The 18396-nt window shown below is 49.1% G+C and overlaps 1 protein-coding gene across 1 annotated transcript in view; it reads left to right on the top strand.

The window, feature by feature from the left end:
* Positions 1 to 14853, top strand: part of LOC137781877 (uncharacterized) — a 45951-nt gene extending 31098 nt beyond the window's left edge. The window contains exons 10-12 of the mRNA XM_068570873.1: positions 5481 to 5542; positions 6246 to 6416; positions 9102 to 14853. Of these exons, the coding sequence (XP_068426974.1) occupies positions 5481 to 5542; positions 6246 to 6416; positions 9102 to 12320 (3452 nt within the window). The 3' untranslated portion in view covers positions 12321 to 14853. The remainder of the gene's footprint in view (positions 1 to 5480; positions 5543 to 6245; positions 6417 to 9101) is intronic.
* Positions 14854 to 18396: the final 3543 nt, after the last annotated feature.

The raw sequence follows: 18396 nt of genomic DNA, 5'->3' as shown, positions 1-18396 counted from the left end.
GCGCTGTCGACAACACGGATCATGTGGGATCAACATCTAAACAACAAGAACTAATCCATAAACTCTATGATTGGAACATCCCTTCTCGACGCGCTGTTATTTCACGCTGACTTTGCATCTTTTTGTAAATACAGATGGAGCTTTTAAAGCAGTAATAACGTCCGCTGCCTCATTTGAATGAAGTTCCCTCGCGGGCGGAGCGAAGGAACACGACTGAAGACGCTTGTAAAAGGTGAAATTGTTCTGCGGTCGGCACAAAGGCGCCGTGCAGAAGTGCCCTTCATGGATTGATATTTCTATGAATCCATCTCCTTGAAATTAATTGTTCCTCCGTCCTGGAGGCTGGGCGTCTGATCCTCCACATGTTGAGCTTTTACTGAAACACTTTCACTTTTCACAAAGCAATTTGTTTCAGCGACAAACAAAACGTTCAAAGACACGACGTTTAATTTACTGCTGTCACTCTCTCTCTCTCTCTTCTCTCTCTCTCTCTCTCTCTCTCTCTCTCTCTCTCTCTCTCTCTCTCTCTCTCTCTCTCTCTTCTCTCTCTGTCTCTCTCTCTCTCTTCTCTCTCTCTCTCTCTCTCTCTGTCTCTCTCTCTCTCTCTCTGTCTCTCTCTGTCTCTCTCTTCCCTCTCTTCTCTCTCTCTTTCTCTCTCTCTCTCTCTCTCTCTCTCTCTCTTCCCTCTCTTCTCTCTCTCTTTCTCTCTCTCTCTCTCTCTCTCTCTCTCTTCTCACTCTCTCTCTCTCTCTCTCTTCTCTCTCTCTCTCTCGCTCTCTCTCTCTCTCTCTCTCTCTCTTCCTCTCTTCTCTTCTCTCTCTCTCTCTTCCTCTCTTCCTCTCTCTTCTCTCTTCTCTCTCTCTCTCTCTTCTCTCTCTCTTCTCTCTCTTCTCTCTTCTCTCTTCTCTCTCTTCTCTCTTCTCTTCTCTCTTCCTCTCTTCTCTTCTCTCTTCTCTTCTCTTCTCTTCTCTCTCTCTCTCTCTCTTCTCTCTTCTCTTCTCTTCTCTCTTCTCTTCTCTCTCTCTTCTCTCTTCTCTTCTCTTCTCCCTCTCTTCTCTTCTCTCTCTCTTCTCTCTTCTCTTCTCTCTCTTCTCTTCTCTTCTCTCTTCTCTCTTCTCTTCTCTCTTCTCTTCTCTCTCTCTTCTCTCTCTCTTCTCTCTTCTCTCTTCCCTCTCTTCTCTCTTCTCTTCTCTTCTCTTCTCTTCTCTTCTCTTCTCTCTTCTCTCTTCTTCTCTCTCTCTTCTCTTCTCTCTCTTCTCTTCTCTTCTCTCTTCTCTTCTCTCTCTCTTCTCTCTTCCCTCTCTTCTCTCTTCTCTTCTCTTCTCTTCTCTTCTCTCTCTCTTCTCTCTTCTCTCTTCTTCTCTCTCTCTTCTCTCTCTCTCTTCTCTTCTCTCTTCTCTCTTCTCTCTCTTCTCTCTTCTCTCTCTCTCTTCTCTCTCTCTTCCTCTTCTCTTCTCTCTCTCTTCTCTCTTCTCTTCTCTCTCTTCTCTCTCTCTTCTCTCTTCTCTCTTCCCTCTCTCTCTTCTCTTCTCTCTCTCTTCTCTTCTCTTCTCTTCTCTCTTCTCTCTCTCTCTCTCTCTCTCTCTCTCTCTCTCTCTCTCTTCTCTCTCTCTCTTCTCTTCTCTCTTCTCTCTTCCCTCTCTTCTTCTCTCTCTCTTCTCTTCTCTCCTTGAGGAAGTTGTTCCTGCTTCGCTGGCAGAGTGTCTCTGCAGCTCAGGATGAAATGTGATTCAATCTAAATATGATCTTTTCATCGTTCAGCACCGGAGCAAAGTATTTGTTTAACGAGCTCGCTTCTAATATGCAGGAAACATTTTTTGGGAACACAATAGAAACTTCCAATCATAACTCTTTTTTCTTTAATACAGAATATTTGGAATTGATATTAAAAAGCTGAAATGCAGATGACGTCCCTGCTTGCAAGTGCGGCACCGTTTGTGTGCTTTTCTTTTTTTTGTTACGCAGATGATGTCATTATTTTTACATTTCTATTCAGGCGTTTAGTGGGTTTCGTATTCTGCACAAACTATGACCGCAATGAGACATTAAATAACACAAAGACACACAAAAAGAAGGGGGAGAATACAAAGACACACAGATTGCCGCCAATAAAACGCAGACAAAAAATGTACGACAAAGAGAAACAACAAAAGCGACTAGAGCGACTACAAAGAGACACGCAACGACAGAGAAGAGACAAGATGATGACACAGAGACACAACGTCACCGCAAATAGACACGAAGACATGCGACAACAAAAAAACAGCACAAAGAGACACAAAAGGATACGAGAAAAAAACAACAAAATAAAGCACAAATCTCCCGGCAGAAAGAGGCAGAAAGCTCGTGTGTTGCAGCGACGGAAAAGGGGAAATTTGGTCGATACTGGCAGAAAGTTGATTATGATTAAGTTGTTATCGCACAACGTCTCCACAGACAAAAGCTTGTAAATCTTCTGGGGAAAAAACTCATTTTTTTAGCGTTTTCCAATGGAAATTGTGCAACTCTGGCAAACCGTCTTCTAAAAATAAACATCCATCTTCAAAGGAAAACAAGAAAAGTGTTTAGTGAGGTGCAGAAAAATAATGTGTTTTTTTTTGTTGAAATAACTGCAGACGTGACCGGCAGGTACGTGATGAATTAATCTATGTTGATTTCAAACTTCACGGACAGAAAGAAATAGAAAGATAAACACAAAGAAGAACCACAAAGATATCCAAAAAAACTGCACAAAGAGACACAAAACCACAAAAGAAGACGTACAAAATAATGCAAAAAAACACTACAAAAAAGAGCCACAAAACTTGCACCTATAGAAGAGGAGGTGGGTCCTGTTGCTTGACTTGGCCCAGGGGCCCATTGCCTTCAAAATTGACCCAGGGGCCCGTTGCCTTAAAAATCGGCCCAGGGGCCCGTTGCCTGAAAAATTGACCCAGGGGCCCATTGCCTTAAAAAATTGGCCCAGGGGCCCATTGCCTTCAAAATTGACCTAGGGGCCCGTTGCCTTAAAAATCGGCCCAGGGGCCCGTTGCCTGAAAAATTGACCCAGGGGCCCATTGCCTTAAAAAATTGGCCCAGGGGCCCATTGCCTTCAAAATTGACCTAGGGGCCCGTTGCCTTAAAAATTGACCCAGGGGCCCGTTGCCTTAAAAATTGACCCAGGGGCCCGTTGCCTTAAAAATTGACCCAGGGGCCCATTGCCTTCAAAATCGGCCCAGGGGCCCATTGCCTTAAAAATTGACCTAGGGGCCCGTTGCCTTAAAAATCGGCCCAGGGGCCCATTGCCGTAAAAATCGGCCCAGGGGCCCATTGCCTCAACAATCGGCCCAGGGGCCCATGGCCTTAAAAATCGGCCCAGGGGCCCATGGCCTCAACATTCGGCCCAGGGGCCCATGGCCTCAACATTCGGCCCAGGGGCCCATGGCCTCAACATTCGGCCCAGGGGCCCATGGCCTCAACAATCGGCCCAGGGGCCCATGGCCTCAACAATCGGCCCAGGGGCCCATTGCCTCAACAATCGGCCCAGGGGCCCATGGCCTCAACAATCGGCCCAGGGGCCCATGGCCTCAACAAGCGGCCCAGGGGCCCATTGCCTCAACAATCGACCCAGGGGCCCATGGCCTCAACAAGCGGCCCAGGGGCCCATGGCCTCAACAAGCGGCCCAGGGGCCCATGGCCTCAACAATCGGCCCAGGGGCCCATGGCCTCAACAAGCGGCCCAGGGGCCCATGGCCTCAACAAGCGGCCCAGGGGCCCATGGCCTCAACAAGCGGCCCAGGGGCCCATGGCCTCAACAAGCGGCCCAGGGGCCCATGGCCTCAACAAGCGGCCCAGGGGCCCATGGCCTCAACAAGCGGCCCAGGGGCCCATGGCCTCAACAAGCGGCCCAGGGGCCCATGGCCTCAACAAGCGGCCCAGGGGCCCATGGCCTCAACAATCGGCCCAGGGGCCCATGGCCTCAACAAGCGGCCCAGGGGCCCATGGCCTCAACAATCGGCCCAGGGGCCCATGGCCTCAACAATCGGCCCAGGGGCCCATGGCCTCAACATTCGGCCCAGGGGCCCGTCCTACATGTGTGTCGTCAGCTACACGCTGGTGGAAACTGGATGATCAGATTCTGGCAGCATGTGTGTCGGCCCCTCCCGCCGGGCTCAGCGGGGTTGAGAGGCGGCCGGGTTTAATTCAGCTGTCAAGAAACGTTTGAGTTCCAGCACGAGTGTGTGTGTGTGTGTGTGTGTGTGTGTGTGTGTGTGTGTGTGTGTGTGTGTGTGTGTGTGTGTGTGTGTGTGTGTGTGTCCATGAGAGAGTGAGACTCATGTTTTGTTTGAGCGGATCGGACGTTTCTGTCAACGCGGCGCGGCGTCGGGTCTCGTCTGCGCGCCGGAGCTTTACGGAGGTTTCCAGCCGTTAATTAACCCCGAGGTTGATTAACTGCGAGCGTCGGGAACGGGAACTTCCTTTGACTGGGACATCTTCAGTGTGTGTGTGTGTGTGTGTGTGTGTGTCTGCTTGTATAGAAAGTCCTCCGCTAGTGCTCATTTGATCCTTCTTCTTCTTCTTCTTCTTCTTCTTCTTCCCGCTGCGTCATTCTTTTGGATTGAAGCGTCGATGGCCGGCGCTCAGGGTCCCATTACGCTGCAGTGAATCACTGTGTGTGTGTGTGTGTGTGTGTGTGTGTGTGTGTGTGTGTGTGTGTGCGTGTGCGTGTGTGTGGGTGTTTCTGTCAGTTTTTCAGCAGGAAGTGCAGTGCTTGCGTCCCGGCCCTCGGCGAGCTCGCCTCAGATGCCGGTTCACTTCCCGCCCGGCTTCAAAGGGCTCTCTCTCTCTCTCTCTCTCTCTCTCTCTCTCTCTCTCTCTCTCTCTCTCTCTCTCTCTCTCTCTCTCTCTCTCTCTTCCAGACTTTCTCTTTTTCAATCTCAGGACTTCTCTCCTGCTAACGGCTTCTAGCCTCTCATGTGTAATTATAATTCTGTGCTGTATAATTTGTCAATATCTGCAACATTACTCGTGATGTTATGATTTATTAGCGACGCCCTTATTTCCACTCAGTATATTAGTCTCCATGTTGTCTCATCTCACCCGTTACTCTTGTTTTCCTCTATTTTTAAACATCATTCAATAAGCTTCGACTCTCCTCATTTCTCTCCCCTCATGCTGCATTTCATCATCTGTCCCTCTCCTCCTTCCCTCCTTCCCTCCTTCCTTTGCTCCTTCCTCCTCCCTCGGGGGATCAAACACCTTGCTCTCGTAACAAAGGGCCAGTAATCCCCTTTAAAAATGTTTCTCTTTAATCTTCTTTTCTAACTCCTTCTCCCCCCGATGTCTTTTCTCTCCTCTTAAATCATCTCTCTCTCTCTCTCTTTCCTACGGGACTCAAAAGCTGCGTTTTATGTTCCCTCATCTTGTTGTTTTTTCTTGTTTTCCTGCAGCTTCTCCTAATTCTGACCTCCTTTCTCCTCCCTCCATCTTGTCTCCCGCAGATGAGATTGATATGTTGGAGCGTCTCTGGCTGTCGGGGATCTGCCACAACGATAAGATCGAGGTAGACGACGCCTCACACTCTTTCCTTCTGCTTTCATCCGTCAGCCTCAAAATAATCTAAAGTCTAACCTTCTTCATGGTCAGCTGATCGGTAAAGGCCTTTACGCACCGGGGGCGCAAAATACCCCCAAAAAAACATACATATTCAACATTTTATTTGCATTTGGTGCTCGTTTTCCTGCCGTTAATTTGGATTAAATTCACACGGCAAACAAAACTCATCTCAGTTGTGTGTGTGTGTGTGTGTGTGTGTGTGTGTGTGTGTGTGTGTGTGTGTGTGTGTGTGTACGTGTGCGGTTATTCGGTGTTACACGATATCGATAACGACCGTTAACTGAAACGTGAATGCGTTTCCGGCTGCAGGCGAAAGCCATGAATATAGAAGCGGCGTGAATTAAATAGTCTTGAACCCACTTCCTGTTCGCTGACTCACGTGTTTTGGTCTCTGAGAGCAGAAGCCGTAAAACATCTCAGACGTGTGAGCGAGAGGTTTTCTGTCGTACCGCTGGTTGTAATTAACGTTTTATCTGCTGCCTGCGAGACAAATTAACCCTCGTTAGTGATACATGTACTTACCCCCCCTCCTCTTCCTCCTCTTCCTCCTCCTCCTCGCTTCTTCCACGCTTTCCTTTCACTCATCGCTTCTCTCTGCTCTCACCTCCTATAATGTTTCCCTTTCCTTCCTTCCTCCTTCCTTCCTCCAGGTGATGAGCAGTAAGCTGGACATAGACAACATGGCGGGCGTGTTTTACATGCTGCTGGTGGCCATGGGCCTCAGCCTACTGGTATTCGCCTGGGAGCATCTGGTGTACTGGAAATTACGGCACTGCGTGAAGCGATCCGGTGGGATGGACTTCCTCCTGGCGCTCAGCAGGGTGAGGAAGACACGCAAGATACACACTCAAAACAACACAACACACAACTCGCATCCAAGCGAATTCAATCACAATATATGGATTGCACATTTATAGCACTTTAGAGCACCGTCAGGCAGGTGTAGAAGCCCATTTCCGCCAGTAAAAGAAAAAACATTATGAGAAAATATAAAAAGAAATACAATAACAATTGCAAACGGAAAAAAAAAACTGAGCTCAGAAATCCTGTGAGCATCACAAAGTCATGTTATTTACACATCTATATCCGTATCATACATGCACATTAAGCATTGGCCAGGCTTTAATATTCAATGCTTAATCGTAACTCTTATGTATTCCTACACTGTGATATTTTTATTTAGTCTAGAAGTCGACATGAAGCTGCAGCGTGAGAACCTCCTAAACCCCGCAGGAGCCTTTGTGACCTCCAGGTCCTGCGTATGGAAGTTATTTACCGCCCACTCGCCACTGTTTTATTGATAATTCATGTCCACCATGTCGTTGGGAATCTATTACGTTCCCGCTCAGTCTTGGATATTTCCCGGCGGTCTCTCCCTCCGGAGTGCAATTCCACCTCTCCGTGCATCCGGAGCGCATCGCATGAGCAAACATGACCACGTCCGCAGCATTTCCTCCTCCCGTGAATAAACCCCATCAATCCAATGCAAAAAAAAAAAAAAAAAGGCCAAACCCCGAGACCAGTTGGCGGGTATCTCCCTAGCTCTGTGCCCGAGCCGGCCCTTCTCCTCCGCCGCTCGCTTTAACCCAATCAGTGAGTTTCAATTTCACAGAGCGCTGCGCCTCGCCGGGGGCTCTGGAAACCCAGATAGCGCTTCTGCCGCTGGGACTTGCTGATTCATGCGTCCGGAAGGGCCGTTATTACAGACCCTCCATCAGATCTGTGTCCCGGGTGCTGGAACAGAGATTTACACCCCGGCCCCCACACATTCCTCATTAAGATGTGACCGATATCGGCGGTGGGGGGGTGATATCATAAATCATCTTCTTACCATGGTATGAGGAATAATAGAGTCTGTGTGATTTACATGACGCTCCACAGGAGCGCTAATTGAGTCCTATCTGCAGCGAGCTGCGACCACACAGGAGGTAAAGGGAGACGGCGCGCAGCGGAGGGAGGATCGTATCGTCTGACATCTTTGTGTAATTGATTGATTCTGCTTGGGGTTGAACATTTAAAAAAAGATATCATGAGGAGCTCCTTCATTTACACTCTGGATATTTCATGTCATGTTTTATTCATACGAGACGTTATTAAATGTTGCAGCTGAGAGAAAAAAAAGACCGACTGGTTCTCACAGTTCACGAACAATTTCAAGATGCGTAAAAAATATAACAATACCAAGACACGTGCAAATTACATTTTCATTACAATGCTATGTGGAGTTATGAATTACTTCTGCGATATGAAGGTTTGAGGAGGATCTTGATTTGTTTCTTTCATGACCGAAACACATTACCGTGTATATATATATATATATATATATATATATATATATATATATATATATATATATATATATATATATACTATAGAAATGTGTATATATATATATATATATATATATATATATAAATATATATATATATATATATATATATATATATATATTTACACCAAATATATATATATATATATATATATATATATATTTACACCAAATATATATATATCAACACAACAGGTTTTTTTTTCAAAATGACAATGTTTTTTATTTTTTGTTTTGTTTTGACTCCTCTCCAGATAAAAACATCCAATCCCTTTTCCAGCGAAGTGATATTTTTTATTTATTTTATTTACTGACAGCTTTGCTCGGTTTCGTAGTGTGGAAACTGACATCTTGGTAAACTCAGTCCAAAGTTTCTCCAAAAACTCTGATTAATAGTTAATGGTCAGCCCTCCATGTTGTCTGTCTTTGGAGGAGATGCTGTGACAACGAGAGAGAAAACAGAGGTTGAATGAAACTACCCAGAGTGATTTCCCAGCATGCTGACAGACAGAATAAATATATTTTCCTCTTTCCAAAAGTGGAGAATGTTTTTTGCGAAAGATGTTAAGCCGACAAATGTACAAAGTCGGCGGTTATGCAATGCGCTGAATAAAGATTAAAGAAAGTAGGGTGAATGGAGCATAAATAATAATGCATCGTGTTTTAGCCAGACAAATGTAAATCCCCTATTAATGCGGCACAGTGTCACAGGTTTAAATGGATCCTCTGTGAGGTGTCACTCAACAAAACTTCAAACAAGTCTTTCAAACGAACCGAGTCGGTAAATCGGGTGTCTTTGGGGCTGTCGTGTAACTGAAAGATAGTCAGAAATAAAATGTGGTGATTGGTGTTTTTTCTTTGCAGGAATCATAGCAATTTCTGTTTGTGCAGGAATTAAAAATCGAGAAAAATAAATGTTCAAGCGCGTCTGAAGATCTGGATATGTTTTGATGAAACGGGTAAAGGCTGGAACAATTACACCAGCAGTTTCCTGAAGATACCTTTCATATAGGAATCAGATCAAAATGGCTGTTTCCCTTTTCCCAATTAGAGATGTCGGCTCCCTCTTTCTGAGTCTCTATCTCTCACATATGCACACCTTATCTCCACCTTATCGCACTCGGCAGCCTGCTGGTCCAATTACAATCTCCCTTCTTTTTTTTGTCTCTCCACCCAGGGGATGTACAGCTGCTGCCAGTTTGAGGACGAGACGGCGCCGGGTGGAGGCTCTTTGCCCCAGTACCACGCCATGACCGCCATGTCCACCGCGGCCCAACAACACCTCGTCACGGCCACGATAAACAACACCACCGCCATCGCCATGGTTCAGCAGCAGCAGCATCAGAAGCACCACCAACAGCAGCAACAGGGGCCGACCTACACCACCATGTTACCCGGGTCGCCGCCAACGACGGGACACTCGGCGATGGCTCTCGGGCCCTCCAACAGCCCCTTGCTGGAAGGCCCCATGCCCTGCTCCACCTTCTTGCCCCGCCACGACCGCAGGCTCGCTGTGGTCGATCGCTGGAACCGGGCCAAGCCGGAGAAGGCCTCGAGCGGAGGCAGCAGCGGAGGAGTGGGCGTCGGGGGGATAGCGGGAGGGATTACTGAGCTTCAGGCCCCGCAGTATCAGCTGAATCTTGGACAGCACTGGAGCCTGCAAGGCGGAGTTGCAGGCGGCCCAGGGGCGGGAGCTGACACAGGGCTGGATGAGTATAAGCGCTACTATGGTCCGATAGATCCAGAGGGGCTTGGAGCTAACTCTGAACAACAGGTAGCAGGACTCCAGCAGACTCCCAAAGCTAATCCTAGAGGGCCCAAAGCCACAGGGATGCCACGGCTGCTTTCTAAAGGCCCCCAACAAGGCCTTCAACAGGGCCTCCCACAAGGCCTCCAACAAGGCCCCCAACAAAGCCAAGGGCACCCAATCCCAAAGCCACCTCCACTGCTCAAATCTTCCCCACGAAGGCCTCCTTTCTGGCGACGAGGAAGCCTATCTCAGGCGACCAGGAAAAGCTCAACAGGTCCCTTGTATGAGAATATTCTCCCTCTGGGTAGAAGAGGAGGTGGGAGGTATGGCGCAAGCGACGGAGGTGGAAGGAGAGGGCGACGTCCTCCTCCGACTCTGCCTGTCCCACTCTCTTCACCTACCCACACTCCCACCACTCCCACTTCTCCATGCCGCGTCTACACCTCCGGCTCCAGTGCCTCGTCCTCTTCCTCTTCGTCCACATCGTCATCATCTTCCTCTTCATCCTCCGTCTCCTTGTCCAGGTCGAATTCCCCGTCTTCTTGCTCCAGCGACAGCTCCTACAACTCCTCGTTGAGCTTCCGGTATCGAGCGGGCGACCGGGATTTCACGATCGACGTCGACAACGACTCGGATCTGCTCACGGAGGAGTCCAGCCTCCTCCTGGGCACGCGGAGGAAGATCCGTTCCCGTCGCATGTCGTCGCGCTCGCTGCCGTGCAGCCCGCCGCCTCCGCCGATACCGCCGCGGAAGCCGCGCCCTCAGCGGGATCACGGCCGAGAGCGAACCGGCAGCCAGCTCGCCCAGTTACAGGAGTGGTGGGCCTCATGGGGAGACAGAGAGCGAGGGAGGGTGGGAGCAACGAGTCGGGCCGAGGGAGGAGTGGGTAGAGAGGACAAGAGGCATCACAAAGAGAGGGAACGTGAGAGGAAGAGGAGGAAGAAGGGCAGGAAGAAGAAGAAGAGGGAGGAGAGGGAAAGAGAAAGGGAACGCAAACGGCGCAAAGCGAAGAAGAGGAAGAAAGAGGACAAGGGCAGGAAGAGGGAGCAGAAGAGGTCAGAGCAGGTGGGCGGAGATGCCGAAAAAAGGGAGGAACTCAAATCAGGGACAACAGATTACCCGTCGTACCCGGCCCTGAGGCGAGAGTCCTACCGGAAAAAGAGTGAAAGCTCCATCCGGAGCTATGGATGGAACGTCCCCGGCGAAGAGGAGAGGAAGGCGAGAGACGAGAAAGAGAGGGCCGACGGGGAAGAAGGCAGAGGGAAGGAAAGACAAAACAGGAGAAGGAACAGCAAGCCCTTTCCGAGCTCCAGCGGTAAGCCTTCGACGTCCGTCAAGTTCTGGGGAGGGGTCAACGCGTCCGCCGACACCATCCCATCTGCCTTTCTGCCCTTGTTGCCTGTCTCCTCCAAAAGGAGGAAGAGTAAAAGTTCGGACCGGGACGCCGTGGGAGTGGAGGTGGAGAGGCGGCCATTGCTGGGACGGGACGGACGAACCGAGATGCACTCCAAGGAGGGGCTGTCCTTCCACGAGTGGGAGTCCGGGGCGGAGGGCGAGGAGGAAGACTCCGAGCTGGAGAGGAGGAAAGCGGACCGTCGCAAAAGACGCGGCAGAGGAAGGACAATGTCGGACGAGGAGCGGGAACGCGATAAGGTCGTCGGGATATATTCCGACGACGACGGTTCTTCGGGAGAGTTCGGAAAGTTCGAGAAGTACTGGGAGGATCACGAAGGCAGGGCGGTAGGAGGCATCGGCGGGGGTGGTTGGTTTTTCAGTACCTACCCCTCCAGGGAGAAAACCGGTAGCATCAACAGTCGAGATGACCTCTTCTTGGAGCGGGGAGACCGGTTGGGGACAGCGGAAAGTGGATGGGGCTCCATTGGAGGTGGTGGTGACGGTGGTGGTGGTGGTGGAGGGGATGGAGGAGATAGAGTGTGGGGATCGGGATCACGCTGGCCCCCGGCGCCGCTCACGCCGCCGCCTCCTCGGCGATACTGGTCCGTCGACAAGCTCCACATGCAGGACGAGAAGAAGAGCAAGCGCAAATCGAAGGACAAGTCGAGAGGGCGCGCGGCTTGCGCCTCCTGCCACTCCCCCCGACGCCACCCGCACTCCCGATCCTCCAGGTGGGCCCGCGTGACCTCTCGGAGCCAGGAGGAGCTGTACCACCAGGGCTTCGGCGGTCCCCTGAAGTCCAAACACGACTCCTCTTCGTCCTCCAAACCCGAGCGCTCTCAGCAGAATCTGCCCAAATCCGGCAGCCAGTCAAACCTCAGCCTCCAGCAGCGAACACAAAGAGCGGACAGAGATCGAGGACGGCAATCGTCCCCGCCCCCGAGCCTCGTATCGAACCTGCCGGCCCCGCTACCGGCGCTCCCGGCTCCCCCGTCTTCATCTCACCCCATCCACGTTCCTCCGCCTACCTCCTCCTCCTCGGTGTCCTCCCCCTCCGTGGTCTCGTCCACTCCGGGGGCGCCCCAGCCCACCTCCATGGCGTCGGCGAGCGCTAAACTACAGTACCAGAGGTTGCGCTCTGTGCCCCAACCCCAGAGGTTTCCTCAGTCCCCTCACTTGCCCCTCAAAGCCAAGAGCCTTTGCTCGCGGAGGGGCTCGGCCCATTTCTCCAGCGTGGAGAGCGAGGTCTGAAGTTTTCAACAAGGTATTTAAAAGTCATAAGAGTGCCCTGCACCCTGCAAAAGGCTGAGTCCAAGCGGATGATCTTGATCTCAATCTGCCCCGGCAGGAAACACGGTTGCGTCGTGGCCCTTTCCTCGAGTTCTGCACAAACAAACAAACCAGAAAAGCCAAACAAACCCTACGGGGTCGGTCAAAAGGGAAACAGAAGCAATGGTGTGCTTCCTGTTATGTCCTTCCATCCCTCTCAGTATGTGAATGACTACAACCACCACTGGGTTATTTTAATAACCAATACATTTGAAGCGGAATAAGACATTTTAAAGCGGCGCAACTGAAGAGGACTCCTTTGCTATTGAAAGTAAAGGGCTTCGGATCTGTTGAAGCGGAGCAGTAGTTTGTATTCTTAACGCTTACTGAGGGCTCAGGAACTTTGTAGTACTGTATGCCTGCTGCTCTCGGAAGCCTTTAACACAGAACAATGTTCTTGTATCTTTTCCCTGAAACAAATGGCTTACCCCTGCTGTCCTTTTCTCCTTAACAAACTGTTTACACCCCCGCAGAACTGTGACACCCTCCCCGAGGCACCTTTGTTGTGTGTGATGAATACCTTCTTGTTGAGAGGGAGAGGAGGGCGATAACTACCTTGTCTTATCTGTGTTATCCATTCACCCTTTCTCTTCTCTTTTGTTATACTCAATTTCTCCCTCTATTTCCTCTCTCTCTCACCCCTTATTTTGCTTTCTCTTATTTACCTCCTCCGTGAACCTTATCTAAGTGTCCGTCTCCTCGTCTCACCCGTCCTCTCCCCTCGTCGGCTCCTCTCCTCGACTGTGATTATTCTGTGCGTCCGTGCTTTTTTCTGTGTTTGTAATTCTTGACAACAGGGTAAGTCGACCGTGACTGATATTCTACTGGCTTAATGAAAAGCCGAGTGCCAAACTTTAAGTAGAGCTCGACATCAATCTGTACAACCTTCGCTGCTATCTTTTACTTTTGTCACGCAAAGTATTCCCTCAAACATGTACAAACACACACATATTGAAGTGCACCCAAAAGGACAGGTGCATCTTAAACATCTTTTCTTGAGCAATACACTCTTCACTCCGTGTTCATGCAACGATCTTTATACTTTTTTCTTTCACTTCCGTGTTGTAGTTGTTGTCGGTATTGATTGTGTTCTATATATCAAGACATGTGTTACGTCTGCAACGTGAGCGCCGTGCATCCTACTCAAGCTCCACGTGAAACATTCTCTCAACTACCTAACTGCGACGATGGAGGCGTTGTCTTTCCCCTTTTCCCCGTATTTGATTGAATGTAAAAGTCAGCCACCGTGAAGGGTGCTGCAACGACAACGAAGACACGTGGAATTCGTAGCACTTCTGAGGGGTTAGCGTCTGTTTGAAGAGATGGAAAAGTGAGATGACTTCAGTTCACCTTTTTTGGGGCTTGAGCCAGACGTGACGGGATGCTAATCTTGTCGGGTGAGCCTTCAGTTGTTGTGGAAATATATCTGCGATTTGGTTACAGTTTGGTTACAGTTTAAATTGGTTATGTTGGGGTTTTTCCGCCCCTGCAAGTCGTCCAATCGGTGCCACCCGACCCGAGGTTGTGACGTGATTCCAACACGGTTTTGTGCAAGAAGGTGAACGATTGTGGGGAAATCAATGTGTCTAGACTTCTGCTAATTTGCTCCTGCCATACGTTGCGTGTAAAGTACGAGTAGGAAGTTATTCACGTCCTCTAAGCCACATTTTTGCCACGCGACCGAGACAGTGTGATTGGACAGAGAGGGATTTGAGTGGTGCCAAATGAGATCTAGTGCCAGTGCCGTTTTTTGATGTCAAAGAGACTGTGCCTGTGTTGGACGCCAGCTCGCCGAGGACGAGAGATCTGAGTGACGGGGTTGTACGAAACACACACAGTATAGCACCTCCTGTGAGATTTTTTTTGTTGATTTCTCACCTTGTAAATGTGTAATCAAGAGCTATAGCTTTTTAAAATCCACGTCCGAGCTGACACCAGCAGTTACAGTCCGATGTCAAGCATTTAGCTAGAGTATAGCTACTTCTCTCCATCGACGTTTAGCGTCAGGACACCGGATGTCGGTCGAGACCCGCCGGCGCAACAACGTTTGTGTGTTCGCGGTCGGTCGCGACGCCTCAGCCGTCCGCGTTGGTCCGGTCAGCTCTCGTTTGCCTGGAACTGCATCTGAGCCATAATTTACTTGAGCTGAAGAAAACAAAACCTTGCGTTTTAAACATAAACTCGTTGTGTGAAGTCTGCCTTTCTTTCAGTAATAAAAAAATCTATATATATATATTTAACATATATATATTTATATATATATATGTGTGACGGTGGGTAGAGTGTTAGAGAAAATAGTTGTTTAGCATCTTTATATTTGGGGATATTCTTTCTCATTACAATTCAAGGACAACAAGACAAACAGTACTGTGAAAGTCGGGTTACAAGCTGCTACCACCTTTTGGTGGGTGTCCCTGCTAGCTCCCCGCTGTAGCCAGCTAGCGCTGCTGCTAGCTCCTCGGTAGCACCACGCTAGCTCCTCGACAACCGACTCGGGCGGCAGGGACGTGGGCAATAGCAGGAAGCTAGCAGCAGCAGCGCTAGCTGGCTACAGCGGAGAGCTAGCAGCACCGCTAGCCGGCTTCAGCGGAGAGCTAGCAGCACCGCTAGCTGGCTACAGCGGGGAGCTAGCAGAGATTCACACCAAAAGGTGGTAGCAGCTTGTAAATTTTATGGTACGTGTTACAACACGTGTTCCCTCATATTCATGAAACAGGAAAATATTCTCGATTACTTTCTCCAACAAAGATTGACCGTATAAAGTCGCGTTTGAGGCGATTCAGTGCTTTGATCGTCACAATCAGCAGATCAGCAGCTTGTCTACAAACTTCAATGAAAGCAGGAAAAGCGTTGAGTAAGTGCGACATGTGTCTGTGCGTTTTGGCGCCGCCTGCAGCTTCAAGACCTTCACGTTCACGTTTGCCATTCAAAAAGCGTCACGTTAGCAGGTGAGCGCTCGTCAGCAGGTGAGCACTAGTCAGCAGGTGAGCGCTAGTCAGCAGGTGAGCGCTCGTCAGCAGGTGAGCGCTCGTCAGCAGGTGAGCGCTCGTCAGCAGGTGAGCGCTCGTCAGCAGGTGAGCGCTCGTCAGCAGGTGAGCGCTCGTCAGCTAGCTGCTGGCGGCGTCGAACACGAAGCCTGGGAAGTTTCCTCAGAGAAGAAAAAACAAAACACAACTTTCCTTTTTTAAAAAAATACTTTCTCCCCCCTCGCCTCTTTTTCCTCATGTCTATCCATCGTGTTGTTGCGTGTCTGCAAATTGTAAAGCTGGTCTGTTTTTTGAAGAAAAAAAAAAAGAAGAGTTATCTGTGGATATATTTATTTCGTCTAAAAGAAGAAGAAGAAAAAAAAAGATAGAATATCTAAATATATATGATAGTATATTTCAAAGGCGCTTAGATCTATGTTATATAAGTTTGTCTACTAAATTTTTCGGTATTATCTCGATGAATATGTCTGTTTGTCCGTCTCTCCTCGTCTCGAACCTCCCGTCCAGCTCCCCAACCCCCGCTAGCGAAAACAGAGACCAGTACTTACCTGTGTTTTTGCTCACTTTAAGACCAACCATTCGCCTCCATTAGCTATCGAAGCTAACGCTAAAGAGTTCAACACCGTGACGGCGTGGAGGGGTGCGCGAGTGTCTTACGACCGTGTCACTGTAGCAGTGGTGGCGTGTGTTTGTCTACCCAGAGGGGCCTTTCTTTTTTTGGTTCGGGCTACAGATTAACAACTAATTAAAACCTTTTATGGATACAGCAGCTTTTACCACAATTCTCACTTATGAAAAAAGAAAAGAAAAAGGGGGCGGGGCGTTCCTCGACCCCGTTTCCGGTTCCCATCGGACCCTGGAGTTTATACCGCAGTGTAAAGTGACCTCTTCGACACAATGTAGCGAGCAGCACAGGCTTTTTTTTGTGTTTTTTTTGCATCTCTTAGTAGCTGAATTACTATACAAAAACACGCACAGCTACCCCTGCCGACCGACCTATAGCGTATCTATAAAAGGACTTTCATATACGTATACATGATGTGTTGTTTTCTGCCGAGCTGCTGTGCCGTACAAACAAAAAGAGTTACACACGCCAGACACACTGTTTCTATCTTCATTTTACAAAAACCGGTAAAGCTATAATACGACACGTCAGGAGGCAGGGGCTGAATCTGCTCGCTCGAGTGGTTTGTTTTCCACGGACGCACAAAAAAAAAAAAGAAAATGGCCGAACCAGGGCTTTCCCTTCAGACCATCGCATCTCGGAAAACCTTTTGTTTTTTTCGATCCGGCACTCGTCGTCGGAGATATAGGGGATCCGAACCCTCCTCCGCGATGCTCGAGATGCGTTAATGCCGTAGTCGATGTGGCACAAAGATGCACATCGACATGCGGGGCGACGCCCTGGTGCGCCCACTTTCAGTCCTGCGGTGGAAAACAAACCCACGGTGTGTGAACAACGTCTCAAGGCCTTGTGTTAATGATACTGCTGTATGGACTGTACGGGATGATGGCTCGCCGTGCTCCGCTTTATTGTCAGCACCTCGACACACACACACACACACACACACACACACACACACACACAGGTCAGGGTGGTAAGATGCTGCTGCCACTCTGCTTCAGCCTTCTGCCACCAGGGGGAGCAATGACAATAACGCGCTGCACTGCAAGCAGGACAGAAGAAGAAGAAAACAAACAAAAAAAGATGATTTTAATAAAGAACTGAAATAATTAAATGAATGAGTTTGCTTTTTTTGTGTATGATATGAATATATAAATATGTTTTTGTCATATTTTAGGAACACGGCTCACTTTCATGTTAAAGATTGTGTTGAGGTTTTATCTCCGTCATCATAGTGACATCACTTCTACTCAAAAAACAATCATAAAAAATTGGTATAAGACTTTTTTTTTTACATGTATCTACCATTTTATTCATAGATTTCACTGCTTATGTGAAGCTAAGACCTTTAATAAACAATTTCCCACCAAAAAACAGTTCATCTACATGATAAAAGTTATGTTTTTACAAGAAATATGAAGAATTTTTATAATCAAACTTCATTTCTTCAGCTTCAGCTTGATATTATCTAGTGTCTTATGACAATATGCCTCATTACATTGAGAGGTGAGATTGTTCTGCGGTGTTTGATGTAACACGTGTGTGTGTGTTCTGCACGTAAGAGCCTTAAAAAGTGAAGTTAAGAAACTGTCAATTCAAGAAGACCCTGAAGGGTTAAAGGACCGTGCATGATGTCATGCTTCAGTATGGGAATAATGAATTGGACTTGTATGTAGAAGTGGAAATATTCTGTTGGTAGAAGCCGACGATGATGATGATGAAGATGAGAGCATTGAGTCAATAAAATTGTGGCGTGAAGCCTTTTGAAAATCCGAGATAAAGAAACGATGATCGGGCTGAAAAGAGGAAGCAGATAAAGACCGAATGAACAGAGGAGAGAAAAGAACTGATAGCACGAACACTGGGGAAGGAGAGGAGGAAAAAGGTGGGAGGAAGGGAGGAAAGAGAGAAGGAAAGAGAGAAGGAAAGAGAGAAGGAAAGAGAGAAGGAAAGAGCCGGTTGTCATCTCTGCAACAATCGGCAATTAGAGAGCTCTGTGGATACGGATGCAGCTCATAGCTCCTCTTGCACGGCAGGAATCTCCTCCCAGTGCTCCCACCGCCTCCTCCCAGTGCTCCCACCGCCTCCTCCCAGTGCTCCCACCGCCTCCTCCCAGTGCTCCCACCTCCTCCTCCCAGTGCTCCCACTCCCTCCTCCCAGTGCTCCCACCGCCTCCTCCCAGTGCTCCCACTCCCTCCTCCCAGTGCTCCCACCGCCTCCTCCCAGTGCTCCCACCGCCTCCTCCCAGTGCTCCCACCTCCTCCTCCCAGTGCTCCCACTCCCTCCTCCCAGTGCTCCCACCGCCTCCTCCCAGTGCTCCCACTCCCTCCTCCCAGTGCTCCCACCGCCTCCTCCCAGTGCTCCCACCGCCTCCTCCCGGTGCTCC

The sequence above is a fragment of the Clinocottus analis genome, unplaced genomic scaffold (genome assembly GCF_023055335.1).
Source record: "Clinocottus analis isolate CAN_PGR_092001 unplaced genomic scaffold, fCliAna1.0.p SCAF_95, whole genome shotgun sequence".
NCBI classification, from domain to species: Eukaryota; Metazoa; Chordata; class Actinopteri; order Perciformes; family Cottidae; genus Clinocottus; species Clinocottus analis.
Note: the sequence above shows the minus strand (reverse complement) of the source record. Positions and strands in the feature narration are given on the sequence as shown.